Source organism: Callorhinus ursinus, unplaced genomic scaffold, assembly GCF_003265705.2.
Source record: "Callorhinus ursinus isolate GAN/ISIS: 27379988/994484 unplaced genomic scaffold, GSC_fseal_2.0 scaffold19, whole genome shotgun sequence".
NCBI lineage: Eukaryota > Metazoa > Chordata > Mammalia > Carnivora > Otariidae > Callorhinus > Callorhinus ursinus.
This window is the reverse complement of record NW_027397081.1, coordinates 1,406,267-1,434,000: the sequence shown is the minus strand read 5'-3', so window position 1 is coordinate 1,434,000 and position 27,734 is coordinate 1,406,267. Positions and strand designations below refer to the sequence as shown.

The 27,734-nt window shown below is 40.7% G+C and overlaps 1 protein-coding gene and 1 long non-coding RNA gene across 5 annotated transcripts in view; one reads left to right on the top strand and one right to left on the bottom strand.

Annotated features, from left to right (window-relative positions):
- DYNC2H1 (dynein cytoplasmic 2 heavy chain 1) overlaps window positions 1-27,734 on the bottom strand; it is a 376,065-nt gene that overhangs the window by 284,786 nt on the left and 63,545 nt on the right. For all 4 annotated transcript variants that reach the window (XM_025893740.2, XM_025893745.2, XM_073903659.1 and 1 more), the window contains exons 41-51: window positions 25,407-25,562; window positions 16,458-16,717; window positions 15,378-15,624; window positions 14,178-14,329; window positions 13,042-13,186; window positions 11,367-11,469; window positions 10,770-10,937; window positions 5,872-6,002; window positions 4,352-4,600; window positions 3,778-3,886; window positions 775-888 (exon numbers count right to left, since the gene is read on the bottom strand). In XM_025893740.2, coding sequence (XP_025749525.1) covers window positions 775-888; window positions 3,778-3,886; window positions 4,352-4,600; window positions 5,872-6,002; window positions 10,770-10,937; window positions 11,367-11,469; window positions 13,042-13,186; window positions 14,178-14,329; window positions 15,378-15,624; window positions 16,458-16,717; window positions 25,407-25,562 — 1,834 coding nt within the window. The remainder of the gene's footprint in view (window positions 1-774; window positions 889-3,777; window positions 3,887-4,351; window positions 4,601-5,871; window positions 6,003-10,769; window positions 10,938-11,366; window positions 11,470-13,041; window positions 13,187-14,177; window positions 14,330-15,377; window positions 15,625-16,457; window positions 16,718-25,406; window positions 25,563-27,734) is intronic.
- LOC112840378 (uncharacterized) lies at window positions 12,493-16,153 on the top strand. The gene is made up of 2 exons (XR_003212460.2): window positions 12,493-13,029; window positions 16,049-16,153. It is a non-coding gene; the product is annotated as an uncharacterized lncRNA (long non-coding RNA).

Here is a 27,734-nt window from a genome sequence, read left to right as displayed (position 1 = left end):
TGAAACTGGATTCTACTTTACAATTTTTCTTTCAAGGATTTTGATTTCAATATTCACAAGCAAATTGATCTCCAATTTTCTTTTAGGAGAAATATATTTTTCCTGTTTCATCAATGTTATTTTCCCTTCATGAAAGGGAGTTTGGAAAGTTTGCGTCATTATCCATGTTCTGAAACTGTTTTGAATAGCACTGGGATGATCGGTTTCTCAGAGGCCTGGTAGAGTTTCCTTGTGAACTGGAAGGAGAGGGAGGGGACGGTAGCTCTTTAACCAGTTTCTCTGTTTCAATAACAAATGTTCTTTTAGGGAAAGAAAGGAGCTAAGTGTAGTAGTGATGTCTGGTATTATTAGTGCCTTGTAACGACTTCTTCAATGTGAGATATCTGCAGTGCACATAAAACCGCTTCTGTGATCAGAAAGCTGCTGAGCTAGAAAAAACTAGAGAGTCTGGCAAAATCTAACCAGTTCAATAATTTTCTAAGATAGGAAGTTCTGAACACTAGTTTTACCACACAGAAACAAAAGCAGTGAAGTAAATATTCCAAGGAACATGAAAACACTTTCATCCTCCCCTTCTGCTAAAATTTTGCTAACATGCTTTTACTATAGGTTGGCTTTTCTAAAAGCATCGTAAAAAAGAAAAAAGTATAAATTACCAAATAGACCCAAGATTTAAGACACCTTTGCAACCTAATTAGAAAATATGGCAAATTAAATGGTACTTATTTCACATGAACCAGAGTTTGAATTGATGAATTCAATACAGTCACTTACTATATGTAAAGTAATTGAAGACTGGTCCGAAAAAACCATCCTGCGAAGCCTCATCTTTGAGGGGCAACAGCAAAGGCTCTAATTCTTCCTGGGTATAGAGTCCAGGAACTTCACCTACGGGACACGGTACTTCTCGTGAATTTTAGCCGCATTACCCCAGTTGAAACACACTTTACATCCACAACACTTGTTCTATTTTTGTATCAGTCTGCTCTTATTCAGGCTGTTTCCAAAAATACATAACCCTATCACCTCTCTATTACTCACAAATCTCCCTCTGTTGCCTTCATTCGATAAAACTCAAACTCCTGGGCAAGATGTTCAAGACAGTGGACCATCTAGCTGTCCACCTATCCTTGCGGGTTCTTCTCCACCCCTCCCATATGAGACCTTGTATTCTAGCCTCAGTGAACGTCTTTGTGTCCCATAAATGTAATGAAATACTCCCTCTTCCTGGAATTTATATGCACAGTCTTCCTCTGGCCTTTACCTTCCCCCCAAATTACCATGTGTCCTAGGAGACACTGCTGTGCTGACTTCCCAGGTGCCGGGAAGAGCACCCCTTCTCTCTCCCACATCTAAACATGTCGCTGTTCAGCATGTATCACATCACAGAACCATGAATGAAGTATTTTCCTTTCCTGCTCAATTAGATTCTGAATTCCCAAAGGTCAAATATTTGATCATGTTTAATATTAACCTTAGACCATCCTTAGCAAAGTATCTGGAACAATTAGATGAATGAATGAATGAATGAACCTGTAGCAGAAATCAGAACTAACTAGTCCAGGGCCTGTTACAAGGCAACAGAATGATGAAAGGCAAATCACACTGGATTAAGACCACAAGCATTGATAGGGGCACTGAACTAGGTCTTATTCACAACTATGAGTCCAGTACTTAGAACTGGGCCTGGCACATAACAGGTGTTTAATAAACAGTTATTAAGCCAATATATTTAAAGTTTGCAAAAAACAGTAAGATTAAGCAAAAACCCTTTTGCTATGCATCCAAGGCAGTACATTCACACAGGGCCCATCACAGGCTCATCCCTACCTTCCCTCAGGCCCAACTCAGAGGTGCCAGACCACATCTCGTCTGCCAAGCTTGTACATACCCAAACACATGCACACACAAATCTGCTCTATGTCTTTCCATTTCAGCCATAACAAGACACTTTTTTTTTTTTTAAGATTTTCATTTATTTATTTATTTGACAAAGAGAGACACAGTGAGAGAGGGAACACAAGCAGGGGGAGTGGGAGAGGGAGAAGCAGGCTTCCCGCCGAGCAGGGAGCCCGATGCGGGGCTCGATCCCAGGACACTGGGATCATGACCCGAGCCGAAGGCAGATGCTTAACGACTGAGCCACCCAGGCGCCCCAACAAGACACTTTCGATTCCTTAAATGTAGCAAAGAAACCTAGCTCTACGTACTACAGCAAATAAGAATTTGAAATAGAAAAAAGAGACAAAGGCCTATTTTCTCTGAAAGCATTTTTCAAATACTTTTTTGCTAAAAATGGTAAAATTTAACTTACGATTTTTGCAGTTACAACTTGATAATAAAGACCAATTTATCTTAAGGTAAAAAGGTAAAAACAATAATTACTGCATTAATGCTTATGTGGATGTTTGCTTTCACAAACAAAACAAAACGAAAATCCTAGCACAAAGCTGTCTCTCTGCTTGACTAGGTTCAGCCATAAGGAACAGGCCTCCACCTAGTGACGACTGAAGCAATATGCAGGGACACACACCGTACACATGGACAGGAGTGGTCCTGTGAGCAGGCCCCAAGCCCCAGCAGCCCCACTCCAGCACCTGCCTCAGCAGGACTTGGGCCGGAGACTGGCCTGCTGACTGCCTAACCAGCATCCCGGCCTGCAGTCACGTGAACACGAAATGTAGACACTTCCCACTCTAAATCACACGTGTTCCTCGACCAGAGCTGTAACATTCTGAAGAGAAGACTATTTCATTTCAGAGCCCACCTAACATGACACAAAACAAGCATTTACTAAACACGGGGTCTGACAGGCGCATCACGGAAACTAGCTTTTAACAAGGTTTACTTTGTACTTAAATAACAAAACAATCTTGGTCCAAGTTTAAAACTAAGCTACCTCTTACCAATTCTAACAGTGACGACTCATAAAGAGATTCGAATAAATGTCACAAATTCTTCAGAAAAGGAAGACATATAGGAAATTGCAGGTATCCTCTCGAGAAAACCATGAAAACAGGTGACTCAAGAGACAACAAGAGCATACTGCGATCTTGGAAACATGGACCTCAGATATTGAGAATATATCTGTATTTACATATCTGTGTTAAGGCCATGATTCAACCATTCCACTAACGATGGACAGTGAGGTTCCATCACATTTTTATTATGAATTATACTATGCATTTCCCTGCATACTAAATCTATTATTTCTGTAGGTGAAATTCCTACACGTAATAGAGCTGCTATATTAAAGGGTATGGCACATTTTTTTTTAAACAACACTGGCTGATAACTTTCCCAAAAGACTGTAACAGATAATGGTCCCACCAAAAGCATATGGGAGGGCCAGTTTTTCAGGACATTCACCTACATTAATCACTTTGGGGGAACGCCTGGGTGGCTCAGTCAGTTAAGCATCTGCCTTCGGCTCAGGTCATGATCCCAGGGTCCTGGGGTTGAGCCCCATGTCGGGCTCTCTGATCATCGGGAAGCCTGCTTGTCTCCCTCTCCCTCTGCCACTCCCACTGCTTGTGCTCTCTCTCCCCCTCAAATAAATAAATAAAATCTTTAAAAAATAATAATAATAATCACGCTTATGTAATTCTTCAATCTCCTGATTTTATAAAAATGGGCTTTCTCAATTCTCCAGCTCCAAGCATGTTTAACCACAGGACCCTTGAGTAAAACCCATACTATACACATGCTCTGAAACACAATTTTACACAAAGTAACATTATTACTTTTCTTTTCTTTGAATAGAAATCATTCACTTGCCTGAAGACAAAAGGCTATTGATCATCTCCAGAAACGCAGGATGCACGAACTGGTAATCCTCGAGAAGCAGAACCACCTGCTGGGCTTCAATCCCTGCAAGATGCAGCACCTGCGCGGAAAGTGACACCAGAGGTCTTCGCACCCATTACAGGTGTGGGGCCCAGTTAAAACCCACCATTCTTCACGCAAACAATGTCTTTCTTTTCTCCTTTTTCTCTCTTTCTTTCTTTGTAATCAAAATTAAAAATCAAACTTCAGCCATATAGTTTGTAAGGTAAATCCAGGCCATGAACCAACAGTTGGGGAAATGTTAATATGATTTCACAGCTAAGACAGACGATCATTTCCCAATACACCCACCCGTGTCCTATATAAATTCTGTCCTTTTATCTTCCAGGTCCACCTATAGCCTCTCTGTACATAAAAATATAATTTTCTAATAACCATGGGGAAAACCATCATTCATATTAAAGACTATGACGTATATCAGAGACATAATGGTCTCTGAAGGCTTTTAGAATAACAAGTAATTGTGATTTAAAACCAAATAAAGCAAAGGATTTGAGTAACTCACGTGTTTGAGATCATTTTTGAACTGCTTCAGTTCATAGCCTCTGGAAATCTTTGGAGAAAACAGCACGGCTCCATGCATATGGCTGACCAGGGAAGTAATGGTCCGCCGGCCCACGCCACTCCGTCCTGCCAGGAGGAGGGAGCCTCCAGGGAAGCTCAGCACCCTGTCGATCCGAGACACATACTCCAGCACTTCTTGGAAAAGTAAAATATCCAAATTCTGGTTATCTCGTCCATAATGAATGAGGCCCTTTTAAAAAACCACAACGAATATTTTATCATTAATATATGCCCCATTACATAACAAAAATGTTATCTAGAGTAAGGCTTATACTTCTGATGCACTCTGGAAAAGGGGCTAAGTGGCAGTGTGTCATCTTACGCTCCACAGCCTACCAGCAATCCAGCTCTTCTACGAGAAACCTTGTGTGATACCAAACACGTTCAAGACTCACGGTCATCAGACACGTGTAGGACACTGCCGATACGGCGGGTAAAACGTAGGGAGACACAACAGGTTAATTACAAAAACTTCAAAAACTCTCAAATTTTACGAGTTGTTTCAACTCAGATCAGTGTGTGCAGACCATAAAACCTAATCTTGTGAATTCTTGTTGGTACGCACTGCAGGGGAATGAACCCAAAGCCCTCGCACGGGCTGCCCCACCAGCAACTGTGTGTCAGCGTGAGGGACAGCAGACGTTGCAGCCTTAACAACTTCCAACAGACCCAGACTCTGTAGCGTCCATCCCACGCACAGCACCAGCTTTTCTGGATATAAAATCCACACTCACTTCCAAAGCAAATCATCATACATATAACACTGTTTCTCCTTCTTTATTGTCTAATTTCACAAAGAAGAAAGAACAAAACACGTCTCTAGGAGAGTGCGCCTCAGTTTCAGTGAACCAGTGGTATCAACAACCACCTGGGAGCCCTGGAGAAATGTGGAATGAAACTTGAAACTTGCTCAGTCTGGGACCCAGGAGGTGGCGTATTTCCTGGTTCTCAAAGGGATTCTAATGCTCGCTGAACTTGGACACCACTGCTCTAGGATGATTTTCCAGTTAATATTAAACCTCATTATAATGTAATTCCAACACCAGATACACTCTGCCGACATGTACCTTGGCCACCTCGCCCATACCTGTGTGAGTACGGGAGCACTTAGTCAGATCTACCACAACAGACTACACTCCACAAGAACCAGCTCGGTCTATCGTATAATCTTTGCCTCGGAAAGCTTACAACAAATATTTCTTAAATGACTACAATCACGACCAAATCCCAATTCAAACTCATGATTCAGATTATACCTTTCTCTTTTTTTTAAAGATTTATTTATTTGAGAGAGAGAGCGTGCACACACGTGAGATCACACATGCGCGCACGTGCGAAGGGGGAGGGGACGAGGGGAGTCAGAGGGAGAAGCAGACTCTGCACCGAGCAGGGAGCCCGACGCGGGACTTGATCCCCGGACCCTGAGCCAAAGGCAGACACCCAGGCGCCCCAAAGTTATACCTTTCTAATAACATCCTTGAGATCCGCAGAATTCAGTTTTCCGAGTGGTTTTCCATGGGGCGGCAACGGCTGTCCTGGGGCCACCCTTGTTCCTGCGTTGTGTCGGGCTCCCCATGTAACATAGAAACTGTCTGCAGAAATGAAAGGTATTTTTGGTTTTATATGTGTATTGGTAATGGCAGCACCAGGAAATACACTGTTTGTTACATTATTTTTCAGTTAGTCCTCCAAATAAGACCATCCCCAGAAACGTGAAAGTATGTCACAGCGTGCCCGGTGAGCCAACAAAGGCCTTACGCTGCCAATTCAAACTGTCCCTGAAGAGTAGCTGACGGGCCCCGCTCCAGCCCGACCCCCGCCCCTCTCCTCAAATGAAGGGTCCTCCTCCGAATGCTCCTCACTACTCTCCCTTGTGCTTTCTCCCTACTTCCCTCCCCTTCTCCACAATTTCCGTATAGAACTGGCAACTAAAACAAACTCAAAACTCTCCTTGAGAAAGAACACAGATTTATAAATACCATCAAGAGCCCTAAGTCTAAAATAAAGGAAAAAGTAACTGAATTTTAGTTAGAAAACAAAAACCGCACCACTTCCCTTCTATTTATCTCCAGCAGCATCCTGTGACCACACAAGGAAAATCTGCTGACCGTTCTGCTGAACCTTTCCGTCCTGATCCTTTGGGAAAGCACACTCCATAAAGTGCCCTCCCTCTCACGTGCTCCGCTCAAAGGCCGTTTGAGCTGCCTGGACCAGCTTCTTCACGTTCTTCTCCTTTCCCTCATCACTGCTTGCCCTATACTACCCTCTCTCTGCAGAAACCTCTACAGTCAAACTCTTCCTGGGGAAGGATGCTGCCATAACCGCCACGTCCACATCCCCGTCGCAGTCACTACCCCCGTCGTGACCTGGTGTGCTTTGGAAGCTTTTTCCTTAGATCTGTAGGACCATACTCAACAAGGCACAACCACCAGCCCTCTCCGTTCTCTGCGTATCCCTTCTACTCTTATTTTCCCTGGGATCTAAATTCAGTCCATTATTCTTTAATCCTAAATGCTCCCCTTGAATTATTTAACCTTATTCTGTGGATTAAATTATCAACTACTGATATACCAAAACCCAGTCACCTATTGGCAAGTCTCCCGAGCTCTAGTCTGGTCCCATACTTCCAACTGCTTAACAGACATGTAATGAACATACAATGTTCATCATTAAACACCTGTGTTTAAGCCCCGCACTTCCTGTTAGAGAGAAGTAGTTAAGACAGACAAGACTGCTCCCCTCACAGAGCTGATAAACTTCACGCACGTCCCCAAAAGACACTCCAAGAGCCTGCAAACGTTGAAACACGTAGACAACTGAACTCACTGTCTTCCCACGTCATCAGGTGTCATCACCTCAGCTACCGCACGGCCTCCCGGCTTGTGTCCTGCGATATGTCTCTGGCCGTCCAGTACGTCCTCACTAGCTGTCCCGGAGGAGTACACGGAAGAACTGCACAGCGCCATACCGCTCCCACGGGGCCGGGAAAAACAGCCAAACCCATCGAGGCCCCCAGACCTGGCTCCACTGACTGCGTGATTCTCCTTCTCTGCCCCGCGCTGCGCACACCAGCTTCCTCACGCCTCACGCCTCTGAACCTATGCAGAGTCTTCCCCCTCGCCACACAGTACAGTCATTCTTTAACATGATCTGACTCTCTGTGTCGCTCAAAAAATTTTAAATCTTAGTTGTTCATCTAACAAAATATGTACAAAACTTATGTGCTGAAAACTACACAACACTGATGAAAGAAAGCAAAGAATATCTAAATAAATGGACAGACATATCTGTTCACAGACTGGAGGACTCAACATAATGAAGATGTCAATTCTCCCCAAAACCAATATACAGAGTTAATGCAATTTCCATCCAAAGCTTAGCAACATTACTTATAGATAAGATTATTCTAAAATATATAGAGAAAGGTAAAGGAACTTAAACAGTGAAAACAACTGTAAAAAAGAGGACAGCAGGAGAAGGCAGTCTACCCAATTTCAAGATTTCTAAAGTAATGAAAACAGGTGGTGCTGGTGGCAGGACAGACATGTGATTGATGGAGAACCAAGAGATATGTTCACACAACTATTCTGACAAAGTGCAAAGCAGCTCGAGGAAGAAAAGTTCCCTTTTCAAAAAACAGTGCTGGAGCAAGTGGTCATCCGTCGGCAAAGAAGGTGACCCGAGGCCTCACTCCATTCAGACATTAACTCACAGTGGACCACTGACTTAAAACATAAAACCATAAAACTTTTCAGAAAAAAACACAGGAGAAAATCCCCAAGAACTAGGACCAAACAGAGTTCTTAAACTTGACACCAAAAGATCCTGAAAAAAAAAATTACTAAGTTGTACTTGATAAAATTAAAATATTTAGCTGTGGGAGAGAAAAGGATGGAAAGACAAGCAAAAGAGCGGGAGAGTACGTTTGCAAGCCTCATATTTAACAAAAAAAAAACCCTAATATCCATAATACATAAAGAACTCTCAAAACTCATTAATAAAAAAAGATAAAGCATCCAATTAGAAAATGAGCAAGTCACAGAAAGAGATACCTCACTTCAAAGGATTCACAGACAGCACTGAGCACATGAAAGATGCTCAAGCGCATTTGCTGTTGGCAGAATGCAAATTAAAGCCACAGTGATATACCCACACGCACTTACTGAGGGGCTAAAATACAACAGCGTGACAAAAGCAAAGGCAAGTGTGCGGAGCAACTAGATTACTCACATATTGCTGACAGGAGTGTAAAATGATACAGTCATTCTGGAAAAGAGCAGGGCGGTGTGTTTTACAAACCAAGCACAAGAGCACCATACATCCCTGCAACTGCACTCCTGAGCATTTATCCCAGAAAAACAAAAGTGCATGTTCACACAAACATCTCTACAGGAAATGCTTATAGCAGCTTTCCTCCTAATAGTCAAAACCAGAAAATAACCCAGATGCCCTTCAACAGGTAAATGGTTCAAGAAATGGTAGTACATCTGAATACCCACTCGTCAATAGAAAGGAACAAAGTACTGAGACTCACAGCAACCTGTGTGTCTCCAGAGAATTACTGAGTGAAAATAAGATTCTTGAAATGGCAAATTAAATACAGAACAGCCTGGCGGTTTCCAGAGGCGTGGACATGGCTACAGCAGGGCAGCAGGATAGATATTCTGAGTATTAACTGTATCAATGTCAATACCCTGGTTGTGATGCTCTACCATAATTTTGCCATATGTTACCATCAAGAGAAACCAAGTAAAAGCTACACATACTCTGTATGAATTCTTACAATTGTATGTTAATGTGCAATTATCACAAAATAAAAAATTCATTTTTTTATTTCAAGGTTTCAAAGTAACTCCCTCAAAAAAAATTAACCCTTCTACACACTACTATCTAGCATTTATCCTGAATATATTCAGAAAAGTTGTATTAATTGTAAAACACTTCATGTTCTATTATAATTATCAGTTTAACCATCTACTTGCACAAATTTTGTGGCATCTAAACACACTAACAATAGTTATCACTGTAAGTGAGGGCTTTCATATCTGTATCTGCCCCTGGATTACACGTTTCTTGAGCACAAGAATGTTATCTAGCTTATTTCCAAGTCTTCCAAGATTACATTTTTCTTAACAAATTAATATTATTCCACTATGTGAAAACACTGTTTGCCCAGATACGACATTTATCAAGCCTGTATTTTTAAAAAATGCAACCTTTCCTTGAAAAGTAAAACGGTGAGGGGGAAAAAAGCATTTATTATTTATTGAGTCCTACAAAGGAGACCCTGAAAGATAACAAATTCTAGAGAATTCAGATACCCAAGGAGACACTGCTACTGTCTAATGCCCAAAGAACATGCTACTTTCTTTGCAAGAAGAGATACCATTCAGGCAACTCGCAGTCTGAGAAAGATGGTGCCATTTAAGAAACGAAACGTGCCCACACTAAGCAAGGAGAGCTACAGGTCACACTAACAAAGCCTCACTGAGAATGAGCCAACTCTTGAGCTGCGACCAGGGCTCTCTCTCAGCATTTCATCCTGCCCCGGCTTCTCCAACTCATCTCCTGATTCTGAAACTCAAGTCGCACCTCGAAAATCTCTCTGCCAATCTCCACATCTTCCTCATCTTCAAAATCCCCTTCGGCCTATGCAATTATGGCCGTGGGGCAATATCGAATCTGGCAGTACACAGAATATGCTACATGACGTTATTTGTGAAGCCTAGCTTTACAGTCTAACCGAACAGAAACTCATTGTGTAGCTTGAAAGCGGTTAAGAAATACTTCCATGATATGGTCTTGTATCAAAGGTCCTTTCGCCATGACGGTTTTCAGATCACACGCACTACTCCCACAGCAGTTTGCAAAACGCAAGCTGGCTGTTAAGTGATAACAGTTGCAAATGCAACTGAGCTGCTTTGAGTGAGTGGAGCTACGCTTTATTTATCCTAACTGTGGGTGAAGCTGTAGACAAGAGTACATAAGAAGTTCTGTGCTGATGACATGATTTACTTTTAAGCAAAAGTTAATTATAATCAAATATGGATTTTCCCAATGATCTTTAAGTCTCATACACATACGGCTTTAAATAAAACCTTTATTAATAAAAATCCCTCAGGAAACCTAATTTTGAATTGCAGATATAAAACACTATGGCCTGAATCCAAGAAAACAATTATTGTCACTATATTTTATTTATATTTGGAAATCTAGCAAAAGGAAAAAACGGCCCCTTACATTAAGACTACCCAAACGTTTTATTTACACAGAAATACGAAATCATGCTATTAGCAAGAAAAGTAAGTTTACAATTCTTATAACATTTATATATTACATAAACTCCATAACTATATTACCTGCCATATTGTCTAATATATCCGAGCCCCAATCTCCTTGAAACACAGACATTAAAATGCTGTCAAATAAATGAAGTTCCTTGGCACCAACAATTTTGTCACGAAATAAGCGCCGTGCTTCATAAGCTACGATTTCTAATACATAATCTAGTGGGTGATTTGAGGATCCTAAAAAAGACAACATTTTCTTTAGTTGTAATAAAATTCAAATGACTTGCAGGTGGTCTATCTCAACATAATACTAGAAAGAAATAGAGAATAAAAATCTGCATACCGTCAGGTTGGCGTCAGATAAATATAAGGAATGGGAAAAAAGGTAAAATTCAATGTGTTATTGATAAGTTTTGATTATTTAAAGAATATATTAAGCATCATTATCTCTAGTTGTTCAATAAAAATACTAATTCCAAAATGCATATTAAACATCACTAACAATTTTATTTTTCCCCAAATCAAATTTTACCAGCAACAATCATAAACAGTTTAGCACACACACACACACACACGCACGCACGCACGCTCATGCGTACACACACAGATACACTGTGGCATTCCAAAGAAAGAAAAGCAATTTGAAATCATAAAAGTAAAACTTACCTCCTTCTAAATCGTATCTTAATAAGCCAAGAACCCACTGGGTAAGGATGCAAGGAGTAAAGAAATAGTGACTATGATCATCAACTGTAAATTTGGCCCGCACCTGGAAAAGAAAATAAAGTCAACTGTTTTCTCAATACATAATATATATTTTATTTACAATGTATTTCCAAATATATAATGCTATAAATTTTTCAGTCACCACACTCACAGGAATGCCCAATTTCTACTAGTGAGTAGAAACTGTATTTTATTAGAACTGATTTCCTTAGTTACCTCATACATTATATTTTACCCATTTAAAAACATTCTCTAAGAGGGGTTATTCATAGGCTTCAACAAACTGCCAAACGTTGTCCAAGAAAAAATAAAAGGTTAAAAAGTCCTGCTGAGCAAAGGAGCTCAAGGAAGGTGAAGCTAAGCTCTCCACACAGTGGTTGCAATTCCAAGGCGCTCCCGGGTCCGGGACAGACATGTTTGCTAATGGCAGGAGCCAGAGAGCTGTCTCTGTTCAAACAGTCACCGATCCAGGAAGGATCAAAGTGTGACTCCTGATACATGACCCGTGAGAGCCTGTGCCTTCCTCCTCATGGACAGGAACCACTGCTCTCGTTCCGGCCTTGATCACTGAGCTTCCGAATTCATTCAGAAAGTCATCAATGCTTTCTAACTTCTCTTGCCCCACGTCTACTCCAACACTGCCAAAAGCATCTTCCACAAACACTTCCCCAACTTTCGCATGCTGTCCCCTTTACCTCGGAAGATCTTCTTTCATCTCCAGCCACTTTGGGAATTTCTATTAATTGTTCAAAACTCACATCACATTTCGGGGCGCCTAGGGGGCTCAGTCAGTTGATTTCTTGATTTTGGCTCAGGTCGTGATCTCAGGGTTGTGAGACCGAGGCCCGAGTCGGGCTCTGTGCTGAGCGTGGAGTCGGCTTCAGATCCTCTCTCCCTCCACCCCTCCCCCCACCACGGTGCACACTCTAATAAATAAATACATCTTTCAAACAAAGTCAGGTCACATTTCACCTCCTCTTAACAACTACCACAGCAGAGTCACTTCCTTCCTCTTCCACAGTATTTGTAACTTGTGCCTACTGTCACAGTTCCACTACTCATCAGGCTGTGGTAATAATGTATTTACGGGACCAAGTTCCTGACTGGTCTGTAAGCTTCCAGAAAACAGACTCAGGCCTCTCTGCATCCCTAGGACCAGCACTAGAAAAGAAGGTATTGAATGAATGTCTTCTGTGCCCTTTACTGCCTGTTTTCAAGCACCATCCCGCTTCACCAAGGAAGGAACTGGAAGCATTTCCTCCCAGGCAACAAGAAAGAAGAAACCTCAAAGACCACTCCCTGGTTTGAAGTCTCCAAGACAAAAGCTGATCGAAGTCAGGAGAAAGATCCAGTTTTGGAAAGAAGAGGAACATTCTGAATACACTAAATTTTAGCTGAAAACGGAAAAACCATCCAGCATTAATTCATTCATTCCATATTCACTGCGTGTCTATTAGAGCATCTGCACTCAGAGAGTTCACTCTCTGGTAGAAAAGCCTAATCAACAAGACGAAAAGAAAGCCACAGTGTCAACACAGGTCAGCGTTAAAGGTAGTCCCTCTGGGAGTGAAACCAAGAAACACGACAATTACAGTATAAATGAGTAAGTACACACCTGTTCATACACTTGGACCATAGATCCCGCTAAGAGGTAGATTTTTGATGAAGAGCCCCAAACAGAGTGATTCTTCAGATTTTTATGGAGAACCGGTTCCAAATATGCTCCACAAATTGTCTGTAATTGCTCTCTTTCTGGGTAACTGAAAGAAGGCACATAAGAAAATAGCTGAAAATACAATGTTCTAGATTATTACATTAATGTTCATTTGTAGCAGTTTTCCAGCTGCGCTGCCCTGAGGTTCAGATACCCCCCCACTTTACCCAGGGACTAAAGCCAGGCTCTAGGTCCCTATTCTGACCCCTACTTATCTGCTCTCAAATACTGAGGGCCCTAATAGAAGTTTCCAGTGAAATTACTTAAAAACATAACTGTTTGGAAATCACTGATTTTTAGAAAGGACCAAAAGGTAAATTTTGCTTCAGAAAAATTATTTTCAGTATAGCCGACCCATAAAGCAGTAATCATCTCAGAACTGTAAAAGTAGAATACAACAGATGAAATCAACCTGTTTCTCTCAAAGCTAAATCTATTTCAATACAGCTTAATTGGTAGCTATAACATTTCTGAAAGTACAATTTAATAGATGGGTGCAATGAGCATGAAAGCATCAAAACAAGATTGTTTAAGGCAAAACGGAACAGAGGACAAGCTCCATATCCATAAAATTTACAAGTTCTTGCAACAATTATGGACCGTGGAGATGGATGCATGCATCAGGATTAATGCTGTCACCCACACACCTGACCTGACTCCACCTTGTGCCTGTTTACATTATGTTTATTTATCTTCATAAAATTTGATAGTATTTTTGTTTTATGAAACCCATATTAAGATTTAAAATCCATCATTCAGATTCCTGATACTGACATTTTAGAACAGAGATGATACAAAACATTTTGGGTTTTATTTCTAATATTTAAGAAGCACTGATTAACGCCTTTATCACCCTAAATTACTGCCTAAAGTTTAGAAAAGACAGGGAAAAAAATAACAGAACTCAAGTTTAACTATTTTTATATTCTTCATTTTAAAAAATTATCATTAATGGATGCCTTTAATAAAATTCAAATACAGAAGACGTCTCCCCAAATTTAAAAAAAAAAAAAATTTACGAACACCATGATACATACTCCACAGCACAAAGACGAACAATGGAGGTAAACCTGGTGGTCAGCTCATGTCTTCCCAGTCTTCCTCCAGCTGACATAGAAGCCACAATCTGAATATTTTCTAAACCAACCCATTCCAAATTTTCATCATAAAATCCTTGATATGTCAGTACCTTTTTGAAAATAAATGTATTTTAAATGTTTTAGGCTTAGGATTTTCTAATATTTTTGCATAAAATTCAATTTTTTCCAAATGCAATCATCCTCCTCTACCTAACTCAAAAATTTAAGATTGAAATATACTTTAAATTCTTATAACACTGAAAAATAATACTCTTCAAGACTCTACGTTCAATTAATGTTAGCTGAATTATGCTCATTTTTAAAGTGCTTTTCTCTCCAATAAACATTAAAATCCAGATGACAAATAAATCTACCAGCAATTAGGGAAAACAAAGTGGAAGAACCAGGAAAAATATAAGGAAACTATTTTGGTTTTCTTTATAAATATTTTATCATATTCTACAGTTCCATAGTAAAGCTAAGTTTGAACCCATATAAACATAATAAACTCTAATTTAGAATGCAGGGTTTCTAATGTGAAGCAAACCACATATATAACGCCTTCCACACTGACAGAACGTATGGTCTCTGACCTTCGCCTTTACTTGGGCTAAGAGGGAGAACACTGAGCTAAGGAAGCCCATAAAGGGCCAGGACCAAGGACATGTACCTGCTCTCTGAAGAATGCATCCCTAGAAAAATGAAACAGAAATCTCCCCAAATCCCACATCATCCCCAGCTCCTGCTTTCCCTCTGTTTTAGAAATAAAGGACAGGAAGTAAGTATAGGTGAAGGTTGTTCTTACTCTTCCTGTCATACATCATCCTGCTGTAATGCTAACTTCTATAGGGAAGAACGTCAAAGAAGGGTGCCTTGTGGGGGCACCTGGCTGGCTCAGTCAGTAAAGCGTGCGACTCTGGATCTCGGGGTCGTGAGTTTGAGCCCCATGCTAGGTGTAGAGATTACTTAAAAATAAAATCTCTTAAAAAAAAAAAAAAAAAGAAAAGGCAGGAAGAAAGTAGCCCTGGAACCAGATTACTACAAGCTTTGGGAGTTTAATGTCCACAACACATGCTGGATAAAACTGACCCTGAGAAGGAAAGCAGATTTTCTAACCCTTTCCCATTACATCCTAACACTTCAAGGAGTAAGACTCACCTGTTGCAGGAAAGCAACCAAAGTGCTAGTGCCCCATTTGTCAAGCTTGGGCAGGTTGATATCTTTCAAGTACAGAACAAGTCTCTCGCAGTCCTTCGGTCTGTACACGCGACCTGTGTTAGTACTGATCACCATGCAGGTCTGGCTCAGCTTCTGCAGGAGATGCCGGGACGTTGTCTGGGCACTACAGTGAACTACAGCAATCTGAGTGGACCGGAGCTGGGAAAAGGCATACCTTAGCAGCAGCCTACAAGAGATGGAGGACATTGGACTTCGAAAATACAACCAATTAAACACTGTGTATAGTCAATATAAAATTTCTATTTTATAAATATTTTAGTTTCTAAATTATGTAATATAATGTTTAAGGGGAAAATGGTAAACATGGATATGGCTTAACAAGTAGCTTTCTAATATTTACAATATAAAAAAATAAATTCATATTTGAAGGCATTCTTGGGACTCACTGAACAAAAAAAAATCAAAGTTTACAGAAATAATTTAACCTGATAAAGTACATATAAAAGATACCAACTGTTTCCTCACAGTTGAAGGAAAGATTTTAAGATATTAAGTACTCCAAGTTAAACAAATATTTACTATGATTTTACAGAATTTTTAAATTATTACTACAAATGTGAAACTAATAATCATGTCTCCTTTATTTCCAGATCCTACATTCAGTAGGCACTAAGAGTAGGCTGAATGACACTGAAATAAAAGCTATTTTTAAATAGAGAGCTAACTTCAAGATGCATTTTTTATAACTAAAGCAGGTAATCATTTGTGAGCGTATCTAAGGTATTCAGTTTTTGTTGGGATTGTATGCATGTATTTTCTCAGACTGTTCTCTTTCCATCAAAAAACACATAAGCTGGCAGGAAAAAAGGACATATTCTTCTCTATAATTCTCTACAGTCATATCATTTTTACAAGTAGTGACAATGGGAAGAGTCCTTCATGAAAATGTAAGTGCTACTTTAAGCAAAAGAAAGGTAAGAGAGCTGTTAAATTACTTTAAAAGAAGAAAGGAATACAAATCCACACTATGTACCTCAATCAACAATCTTCTGCTCTTACCCTTTGCCACAACCTTCTGGTCCTACAAGAATAAATGGCTGTTTAGTATCAGAACTTAACCACGGTTTGAAATAATCCAGCTGTCGCTGCATGTCAGGAGTCTGAACGACGGGGAGAGTCTGGCCATTCCTGAAATCATCGGCCGTCAAGCTTTCTGGCTTCTTCAGCACGTAAGATGCTAATCGTCCTCTACTCGGGTCGTAGTAAGTATCCATTGGTTTGTGAGGGTCTGGAGGAGATTCTCGTGCCCAGTTAAAAACCTGCAGAGGAAGAAGTTGTGATAGGTTTTCACATACTCCAAACAAGAGTGTATGAAATTTTATTTTTTTTCTTTAAATTTATTGTTATGTTAATCACCATACATCACATCATTAGTTTTTGATGTAGTGTTCCATGATTCATTGTTTGTGCATAACACCCAGTGCTCCACGCAGAACGTGCCCTCTTTAATACCCATCACCAGGCTAACCCATCCCCCCACCCCCTCCCCTCTAGAACCCTCGGTTTGTTTCTCCATCATCTCTCGTGGTTCTTCAAAGTCCATGTCCCAAAGTCAATCACCTTAGTTCAAAGAAAATTCTCCTGTGCTAAACCTACCACCAAATATCTTTTATAATTAAAGCAACGTGCTATGTCAAATATTATTCTCTAAATGATAATTCAAGTAAATAAATAAAAGTCTTCTAGTTTGCACATGCACCAAGGTATAAATACATTCAACCTATTTAAAGGGGTTTGAATGAACACTGAGCCACCAATTTCTCAGCATAGGAATCTAGTCCCGCCCATTTTGGTGGTTCTAGCTCTGCTCTCAAGCTGCTCTTCTTCTAACACAGAAAACTTGCTACCTGCACAGACATAAATCAGAGTTCACCCGACGCTAACCTTTAATACCTTGCCTCCAAACTGTAGCATGAGAAGTCTGCTCCAAAGCAGCATACGACCTGGGATCGAGTGGTAAAATGAGAAGCATTTGGCAAGAAGGACACAGAACGGCCACGGGAAGGGGAGGAGCACAGAGAAGTAGTAAATGATGGCACCGAAGAAGAAACAGATGATGCAAATGCAGAAACACGATGTTGGAGCCAACCCAGAGAAATGCATGTTCAATGTTTTCAACAAAAGCCAAGAGGATGAGGAGGCGGAGCAAGATGGCGGAGGAGTAGGAGACGTAGATTTCGTCTGGTCTCAGGAATTCAGCTGAATAGGGATCAAACCATTCTGAACACCTACGAACTCAATAGGAGATTGAACAGGAGAGTAGCAACAACTCTCTGAACAGAGAAGCGACCACTTACTGGAAGGTAGGGCGTGCGGAGAAGTGAATCTGAGGCGATATTCGGGAGGATAGACGGCGGGGGAGGGGCCTCCGTCGGCCGCTTCTGGCAAGTGATAGAGCCGCGGAGCACAAAATCGGAACTTTTAGAAGTCGGCTCCGCTGAGGGACGTCGCTGCAGTGGCTAAGCGGGGGGTGGAATCCTCCCGGGACAGTGTGGTCTCAGGACCCTCGGGGTCACGGAGAGACCGGGGGTGCCTGAGTGCGCCAGAGCTCCCAGGTATCAGAGCGGGGAAGCCGGCTGCAGAGACGGAACAGAGTCGCGGGCTCTCAGCTCGGGGTTGCCATAAACTGTGATCTGCGGCCCAGTCGGGGCACGGCTCCCCCAGCAGGGACACAACAAGCAGCAGATCCGGGGAGACTCCCCTTCCTTCCCGGGGAGGAGCGGTGCGGGAGCACACCGCAGGGATCTGCTGGGTTTGGAGACAACGTGCGGGGTCGGGTGCCAGAGATAGCAACGCTCGATCACAGGCCGGGTGAGCACGGAGTGCGGCCGGAGACCGGGGACACGGGAGTGACTGCTTTTCTCTGGGGACACACTGGGGAGCGGGGCCACGAGTTCTCGGCTCCTCCGGGTGGAGATTGGGAGGCCACCATTTCTGCCCTGGTCCTCCAAAGCTGTACCGAGAGCTTGCAGGGAACAAAAGCTCCTGAGAACAAACCGGAGCAGCTTCCTTAGCCCGGACCGACAAGGGCGGGGCAATTCCGCCTCCGGCAAAGACATTTGGAAACCACAGCAACAGGCCCCTCCCCCAGAAGATCAGCACAAACAGCCAGCAAGCCAAGACCAAGTTGATCGATCAAGGAGAACGGGAGAACTCCAGCCCTAGGGGAATACTGCACATAGATTCATGGCTTTTTTTTTTTTTTTTTACCATGATCCATTATTTCATCAAAGTTAATTTTTGTTGACTGTTTTTCTTTATTTTTCTTTTTCCCTTTTTCAACCAACATCTTATCAATCCCTTTTTAAAAAAAAAAAAAACATTTTTTATTTTTCATTTTTAGAGTCATATTTTATCCCTTCATAGTAGTTACCCTTATTTTTGGCATATATATATAAGTTGTTCTCTCTTTAAAATTTTGGGGTACAGTTTCTTCTAACAGATCAAAATATACCCTAAATCACTAGTGTATGGCTTTGTTCTAGTCTCCTGCCTGATCACATTCTCTCCCTTTTTCCTTTTTTTTTTTTCTCTTACATCTTCTTTCTTTTTTCAAACAACTTATCTTACCAAGTCCTTTTATAAAATCTTTTATAATTTTCATCTTTACAGTCATCTTCCATCCCTTCATTGTATCAACCCTTATTTTGTACATATATGTCTTTCTTCCTTTAAAATTTTAGGAGGCACTTTTTTCTAACAGACCAAAATATGCCCAAAATCTAGTGTGTGGCACTGATCTATGCACTAGCCTGATCATATTTGATCACATTCTGCTTTTTTTGTATTGTTCTGTTTTTGTTTTTATCCTTTTTTTTTCCTTTTTTTTTTTTCTCTTTCTTTTTTCTTTCTTTCCCTTTCTTTTCCCCTGGTTTCAGGTCTTTTCTGATTTGTATACAGTATATTTGCTGGGGACGTTGTAAACCTGTTAGCATTTTGTTCTCTCATTCATCTACTCTCCTCTGGACAAAATGACACGACGAAAGAAATCACCTCAGCAAAAAGAACAAGAGGTAGTACCGTCAGCCAGGGACCTACTCAATACGGACATTAGTACGATGTCGGACCTAGAGTTCAGAATCATGACTTTAAAGATACTAGCTGGGCTTGAAAAAAGCGTGGATGTTATTAGAGAAACCCTTTCTGGAGAAATAAAAGAACTAAAATCTAACCAAATCGAAATCAAAAAGGCTATTGATGAGGTGCAATCCAAAATGGGGGCACTAACTGCTAGGATAAATGAGGCAGAAGAGAGAATCAGCGATATAGAAGACCAAATGATGGAAAATAAAGAGGCTGAGAAAAAGAGAGAGAAACAATTACAGGATCACGAGGGCAGAATTCGAGAGATAAGTGATACGATAAGACGAAACAACATTAGAATAATTGGGATCCCAGAAGAAGAAGAGAGAGAGAGAGGGGCAGAAGGTATATTGGAGCAAATTATAGCAGAGAACTTCCCTAATTTGAGGAAGGAAACAGGCATTAAAATCCAGGAGGCACAGAGAACCCCTCTCAAAATCAATAATAATAGGTCAACACCCCGACATCTAATAGTAAAACTTACGAGTCTCAGAGACAAAGAGAAAATCCTGAAAGCAGCTCGGGAGAAGAGATATGTAACCTACAATGGTAGAAACATTAGATTGGCAACAGACCTATCCACAGAGACCTGGCAGGCCAGAAAGGACTGGCAAGATATCTTCAGAGCACTAAACGAGAAAAATATGCAGCCAAGAATACTATATCCAGCTAGGCTATCATTGAAAATAGAAGGAGAGATAAAAAGCTTCCAGAACAAACAAAAACTAAAGGAATTTGCAAACACGAAACCAGCCCTCCAAGAAATATTGAGAGGGGTCCTCTAAGCAAAGAGAGAACCTAAAAGCAGCAAAGAGCAGAAACGAACACAGACAACAGACAGTTAACAGTCACCTTACAGGTAATACAATGGCACTAAATTCATACCTTTCAATAGTTACCCTGAATGTAAATGGACTCAATGCCCCAATCAAAAGACACAGGCTATCAGATTGGATTAAAAAACAAGACCCATCCATATGCTGTCTGCAAGAGACTCATTTTAGACCCAAAGACACCCCCAGATTGAAAGTGAGGGGGGGGAAAACCATTTACCATGCTAATGGACACCAAAAGAAAGCCGGGGTGGCAATCCTTATATCAGACAAACTAGATTTTAAAACAAAGACTGTAATAAGAGATGAGGAAGGACACTATATCCTACTTAAAGGGTCTATCCAACAAGAAGACCTAACAATTGTAAATATCTATGCCCCGAACATGGGAGCAGCCAATTATATAAGGCAATTAATAACAAAAGCAAAGAAACACATTGACAACAATACAATAATAGTAGGGGACTTTAACACCTCCCTGACTGAAATGGACAGATCCTCTAAGCAAAAGATCAACAAGGAAATAAAGACTTTAAATGACACACTGGACCAAATGGACTTCACAGACATATTCAGAACATTCCATCCCAAAGCAACGGAATACACATTCTTCTCTAGTGCCCATGGAACATTCTCCAGAATTGATCACATTCTAGGTCACAAATCAGGTCTCAACCGGTACGAAAAGATTGGGATCATTCCCTGCATATTTTCAGACCACAATGCTTTGAAACTAGAACTCAACCACAAGAGGAAAGTCGGAAAGAACTCAAATACATGGAGGCTAAAGAGCATCCTACTAAAGAATGAATGGGTCAACCAAGAAATTAAAGAAGAATTAAAAAAATTCATGGAAACCAATGAAAATGAAAACACAACTGTTCAAAATCTTTGGGATACAGCAAAGGCAGTCCTGAGAGGAAAGTATATAGCAATACAAGCCTTTCTCAAGAAACAAGAAAGGTCTCAAATACACAACCTAACCCTACACCTAAAGGAGCTGGAGAAAGAACAGCAAATAAAGCCTAAACCCAGCAGGAGAAGAGAAATCATAAAGATCCAAGCAGAAATCAATGAACTAGAAACCAAAAGAACAGTAGAACAGATCAACGAAACTAGGAGCTGGTTCTTTGAAAGAATTAACAAGATTGATAAACCCCTGGCCAGACTGATCAAAAAGAAAAGAGAAATGACCCAAATCAACAAAATCATGAATGAAAGAGGAGAGATCACAACCAACACCAAAGAAATACAAACAATTATAAGAACATATTATGAGCAACTCTATGCCAGCAAATTAGATAACCTGGAAGAAATGGGTGCATTCCTAGAGATGTATCAACTACCAAAATTGAACCAGGAAGAAATAGAAAACCTGAACAGACCTATAACCACGAAGGAAATTGAAACAGTCATCAAAAATCTCCCAAGAAACAAAAGCCCAGGCCCAGACGGCTTACCAGGGGAATTCTATCAGACATTTCAAGAAGAATTAATACCTATTCTCCTGAAACTGTTCCAAAAAATAGAAATGGAAAGGAAACTTCCAAACTCATTTTATGAAGCCAGCATTACCTTGATCCCAAAACCAGACAAAGACCCCATCAAAAAAGAGAATTACAGACCAATATCCTTGATGAACATGGATGCAAAAATTCTCACCAAAATACTAGCCAATAGGATCCAACAGTATATTAAAAGAATTATTCACCACGACCAAGTGGGATTTATTCCTGGGATGCAAGGCTGGTTCAACACCCGCAAATCAATCAACGTGATACAATACATTAACAAAAGAAAGAGCAAGAATCATATGATCCTCTCAATAGATGCAGAAAAAGCATTTGACAAAGTACAACATCCTTTCTTGATCAAAACTCTTCAGAGTATAGGGATAGAGGGTACATACCTCAATATCATAAAAGCCATCTATGAAAAACCTACAGCGAATATCATTCTCAATGGGGAAAGACTGAGAGCTTTTCCCCTAAGGTCAGGAACGCGGCAGGGATGTCCACTCTCACCACTGCTATTCAACATAGTATTAGAAGTCCTAGCCACAGCAATCAGACAACAAAAAGAAATCAAAGGCATCCAAATAAGCAAAGAGGAAGTCAAACTCTCACTCTTTGCAGATGATATGATACTGTATGTGGAAAACCCAAAAGACTCCACCCCAAAACTGCTAGAACTCATATAGGAATTCAGTAAAGTAGCAGGATATAAAATCAATGCACAGAAATCAGTGGCATTCCTATACACCAACAACAAGACAGAAGAGAGACAAATCAAGGAGTCTATCCCATTTACAATTGCACCCAAAACCATTAGATACCTAGGAATAAATCTAACCAAAGAGGCAAAGGATCTGTACTCAGAAAACTATAAAATACTCATGAAAGAAATTGAAGAAGACACAAAGAAATGGAAAAACGTTCCATGCTCATGGATTGGGAGAATCAACATTGTGAAGATGTCAATGCTACCTAGAGCAATCTACACATTCAATGCAATCCCCATCAAAATACCATCCACTTTTTTCAAAGAAATGGAACAAATAATCTTAAAATTTGTATGGAACCAGAAGAGACCCAGAATAGCCAGAGGAATACTGAAAAAGAAAAGCAAAGCTGGCGGCATCACAATTCCGGACTTCCAGCTCTATTACAAAGCTGTCATCATCAAGACAGTTTGGTACTGGCACAAAAACAGACACATAGATCAATGGAACAGAATCGAGAGCCCAGAAATGGACCCTCAACTCTATGGTCAACTTATTTTTGACAAAGCAGGAAAGAATGTCCAATGGCAAAAAGACAGTCTCTTCAACAAATGGTGTTGGGAAAATTGGACAGCCACATGCAGAAGAATGAAACTGGACCATTTCCTTACACCAAACACAAAAATAGACTCCAAATGGTTGAAAGACCTAAACGTGAGACAGGAGTCCATCAAAATCCTAAAGGAGAACACAGGTAGCAACTTTTTCGACCTTAGCCGCAGCAACTTCTTCCTAGAAACATCGACAAAGGCACGGGAAGCCCGGGCAAAAATGAACTATTGGGATTTCATCAAGATAAAAAGCTTTTGCACAGCAAAAGAAACAGTCCACAAAACCAAAAGACAACCGACAGAATGGGAGAAAATATTTGCAAACGACATATCAGATAAAGGGCTAGTATCCAAAATCTATAAAGAACTTATCAAACTCAACACCCAAAGAACAAATAATCCAATCAAGAAATGGGCAGAAGACATGAACAGACATTTCTCCAAAGAAGACATCCAAATGGCCAACAGGCACATGAAAAAGTGCTCAACATCGCTCGGCATCAGGGAAATCCAAATCAAAACCTCAATGAGATACCACCTCACACCCGTCAGAATGGCTAAAATTAACAAGTCAGGGAACGACAGATGTTGGCGGGGATGTGGAGAAAGGGGAACCCTCCTACACTGTTGGTGGGAATGCAAGCTGGTGCAACCCCTCTGGAAAACAGTATGGAGGTTCCTCAAACAGTTGAAATTAGAGCTACCGTTCGATCCAGCAATTGCACTACTGGGTATTTACCCCAAAGATACAAATGTAGGGACCCGAAGGGGTACATGTACCCCAATGTTTATAGCAGCAATGTCCACAATAGCCAAACTGTGGAAAGAGTCAAGATGCCCATCGACAGATGAATGGATAAAGAAGACGTGGTATATATACACAATGGAATATTATGCAGCCATCAAAAGGAATGAGATCTTGCCATTTGCAACGACGTGGATGGAACTGGAGGGTGTTATGCTGAGTGAAATAAGTCAATCAGAGAAAGACATGTATCATATGACCTCACTGATATGAGGAATTCTTAATCTCAGGAAACAAACTGAGTGTTACTGGAGTGGTTGGGGGTGGGAGGGATGGGATGGCTGGGTGATAGACATTGGGGAGGGTATGTGCTACGGTGAGCGCTGTGAATTGTGCAAGACTGTTGAATCACAGATCTGTACTTCTGAAACAAATAATGCAACATATTTTAAGAAAAAAGGAAAAGAAGAAGATAACAGGAGAGGAAGAAAAGGGGAGTATGTCAGAGGGGGAGACGAACCATGAGAGATGATGGACTCTGAAAAACAAACTGAGGGTTCTAGAGGGGAGGGGGGGAGGGGGATGGGTTAGCCTGGTGATGGGTATTGAGGAGGGCACGTTCTGCATGGAGCACTGGGTGTTATGAACAAACAATGAATCATGGAACACTGCACCAAAAACTAATAATGTAATATATGGTGATTAACATAACAATAAAAAAAATTTAAAAAAAAAAGACATATACAAAACCAAAAAAAAAAAAAAAAAAAAAAGCCAAGAGGATGATATCCCTTAAGTATACGATTCAGTTTTATAAACAACTTGACTGAAATATACCCTTACATTTATTAAAGAAAATGTTGATAATGATTAATCCATCCTAGCATTCCTAACTACTAAAACTGTTCTGGTTAAATAAATGATTAAAAATATGTATTATTCTGGGGCGCCTGGGTGGCTCAGTCAGTTAAGCGTCTGCCTTCAGCTCAGGTCATGATCCCGGGGTCCTGGGATCGAGCTCCACATCGGGCTCCCTGCTCAACGGGGAGCCTGCTTCTCCCTCTCCCACTCCCCCTGCTTGTGTTCCTGCTTTCGCTGTGTCTGTCAAGTAAATAAATAAAATCTTTAAAAAAAAAGTATAATTCTAAAATTAAAAATGAATAATTATATATATTCATGTGGCTAATTAGTTTCAAAAATGTCTAACAAAAGATATGGTCCACACTATAGCCTATTAAACATTTTATAAAATTTTAATATCATAAAACACCATAAACTTGTTCAAAGGAAAAAATAAGTACACATATTCAAACGCATAACTCTTCCACTGAAAGCATTAATTTCAAAATTAAAAGGTTCTATACCTTACAATTACAAATCACGATTTTGGCAATTAAGAGTCCATGAAAATTAAAGAAAAATGTTGACTGAATATAGATTTTAAATGTGCACCACCTCTTTGGTAAGTTCCAGACGTGATTTCATGTTCAGATTTCCGCCAAGTCCCCGTATGAGATTAGTAATAAATTGGTCATGATTTTGGCATCCACGTAGATGTGACAGACCGTTCATCACAGTCCCAACCAAACTTGTTTCAACCACATAGTCATTCTGTTGATTAAAATCCATGGTACAGACAAAAAACAAACATTAATTGGTAAACACAGAAACATACAGATTTACACTCACATATCTTTTCAAGTATGATGGTTAAATGCATCCCTCTGCTAAAGATGTAGAAAGTTTACATTTCATCCAGTTTACATGTATAAACTTTGAAAATAAAGTGATCATAAAAATACAATTGTGCATTTCTAGCAGTAAGTGCTAGAGTCCTTAAGTAGATGTGTTTACTTCCTAAACCTGAAGAAAATAAAAGAAAAAGTACATCACTGAGCACTGATCTAAAAAGAACAGTCCCCCATTTCCTCCTGCTGATAAAAAGGAAACTAGAGGACACTGGACAAGTATGGCTGGTAAAAGCAGACTTAACACAAAAAACCATGTGGAGCTGGCTCTCTACACACAATTTAAAATGAAACCTGTGGGTTGCAGTGGTGTAGATGATTTCGATCTGTGGGCCTCTGGAACCCGTGCGCAAACTGCTGGGGGGTTAAAAGGGAAAAAGGTTCTCATTCACTCCATCTCTAAGTATTTACAGAGAACCATTTATGCATCAGTCACATGTCCCTGTGGTGCTTAGTATGGGGGGAAAAAAAGGTGAACTAAACAGAAACTTCCACTTGTGTGACTCCAGTCTCATAGGGGAGACGGTCAACAAGTCCCAGTAAAAGCTCCAGAGAAGCGAAGCCTGGGTGGCTCAGATGGTTTAGCGTCTGCCTTCGGCTCACGTCATGATCCCAGGGTCCTGGGATCGAGTCCCGCATTGGGCTCCCTGCTCCGTGGGGAGCCTGCTTCTCCCTCTGTCTGCCGCTCTCTATCTCTGAGTCTCAAATGAATTAAAAAAAAAAAAAAAAAAAAAAAAAGCTCCAGAGAAGCAGAAGAGAGTGCTCTCAGAGTAACGCAGATGGAGAGCCCGTCTCTTTGAAAACAGCGACAGGTAAGCCAGCATCTGAAGGGTGACATCTTTCTGGCATGCAGAGAACACAGAATAGGCAAAGGTAAGCCACTGGGGTGGTTCAGAAATGCAGAGAGGGAGGCAAGGGCCAGAGTATGCAGAATTGCGTAGGCCGTGGTAAGGACTGTAACATTTATCCTCACTACTTTTAAAGTGTTTTTAAGAGAGTAAAATGATCCAATTTACATATTTTTAAAAATCACTCTGCATAAAAAAAATATTTTTAGAGGGTTGGAGAAATGGGAGAAAGAGGAGGAAAAAGGGAGGAGATGAACAGAAATCCAGCTGTTTGGGTCATGCTAAGAGTTCCAGGCTTTAAAGGCAAGATAAAGGAAACTCTCGCATTTTCTTCTACATTGTCTAATTTGCTAAAATGATACAAGAAGGCAAAGCTCCAGTTATAAATAAAATCAGCATGTGGTTACAGTAACCATTATGGTATATTTCTCAGAATCTGAACACAGTGAACAAAGTACAAAATAAGAAGGAAGGAAGCATCAATACATTAAAAAAATGTCAAATAATCACAGGGACCTGACCTCAAAACAGAATCAGTTTATTTTCTAACTGATTATAACCACTCTATGGCTTGATCATCTTATCCCGTCCTCATGCCTACACTCAGAAACCCCTGTATATCAATATATCCCACCCAGTGTTATATTTCTCTTTCTAACAAAAACAGCACCCACGCAGATGACCTCAAGGAACTTGTCCTGGAGTGCCGTGCTAGCTCCGCATATTTCATGTTCCTGAAATCCCCACATATCCACTGAAAAGGAGCGAGGCCAGAGGCAGCAGGTATTTACTAAAGCACACACATGCTCATTCATGCATGCCTCACACCACACCTGGGTCTGTGGATACACTACAGCTTGGTCCTTGCCCTCAAGGTGCTTCGAGCTGAATGCATGCAGTTGTACCAGAAAGAAGAAGACAGCCCGTCAGGCTGGAGGGAGTGCTTCGTCCCCTGAGGCCTCCAGGGAACCTCCGTCATTCACACCCCACCCCTCACCAACCCCTGTCCCACCATCTCTCATCCTTACAGTCAGGAAAGGAAAAAGGTAAGAAAACTGAAGGGAGATCTCCATTTCTTGGTAAATCTTATTCAATCCCCAAGTAGCAACCACTAAATCCAGTTCAGATTAGCAATCAGATGCTTCCAAAAAGTACTTCCACTGCTATTTATTTCCTCTACTTTTCTA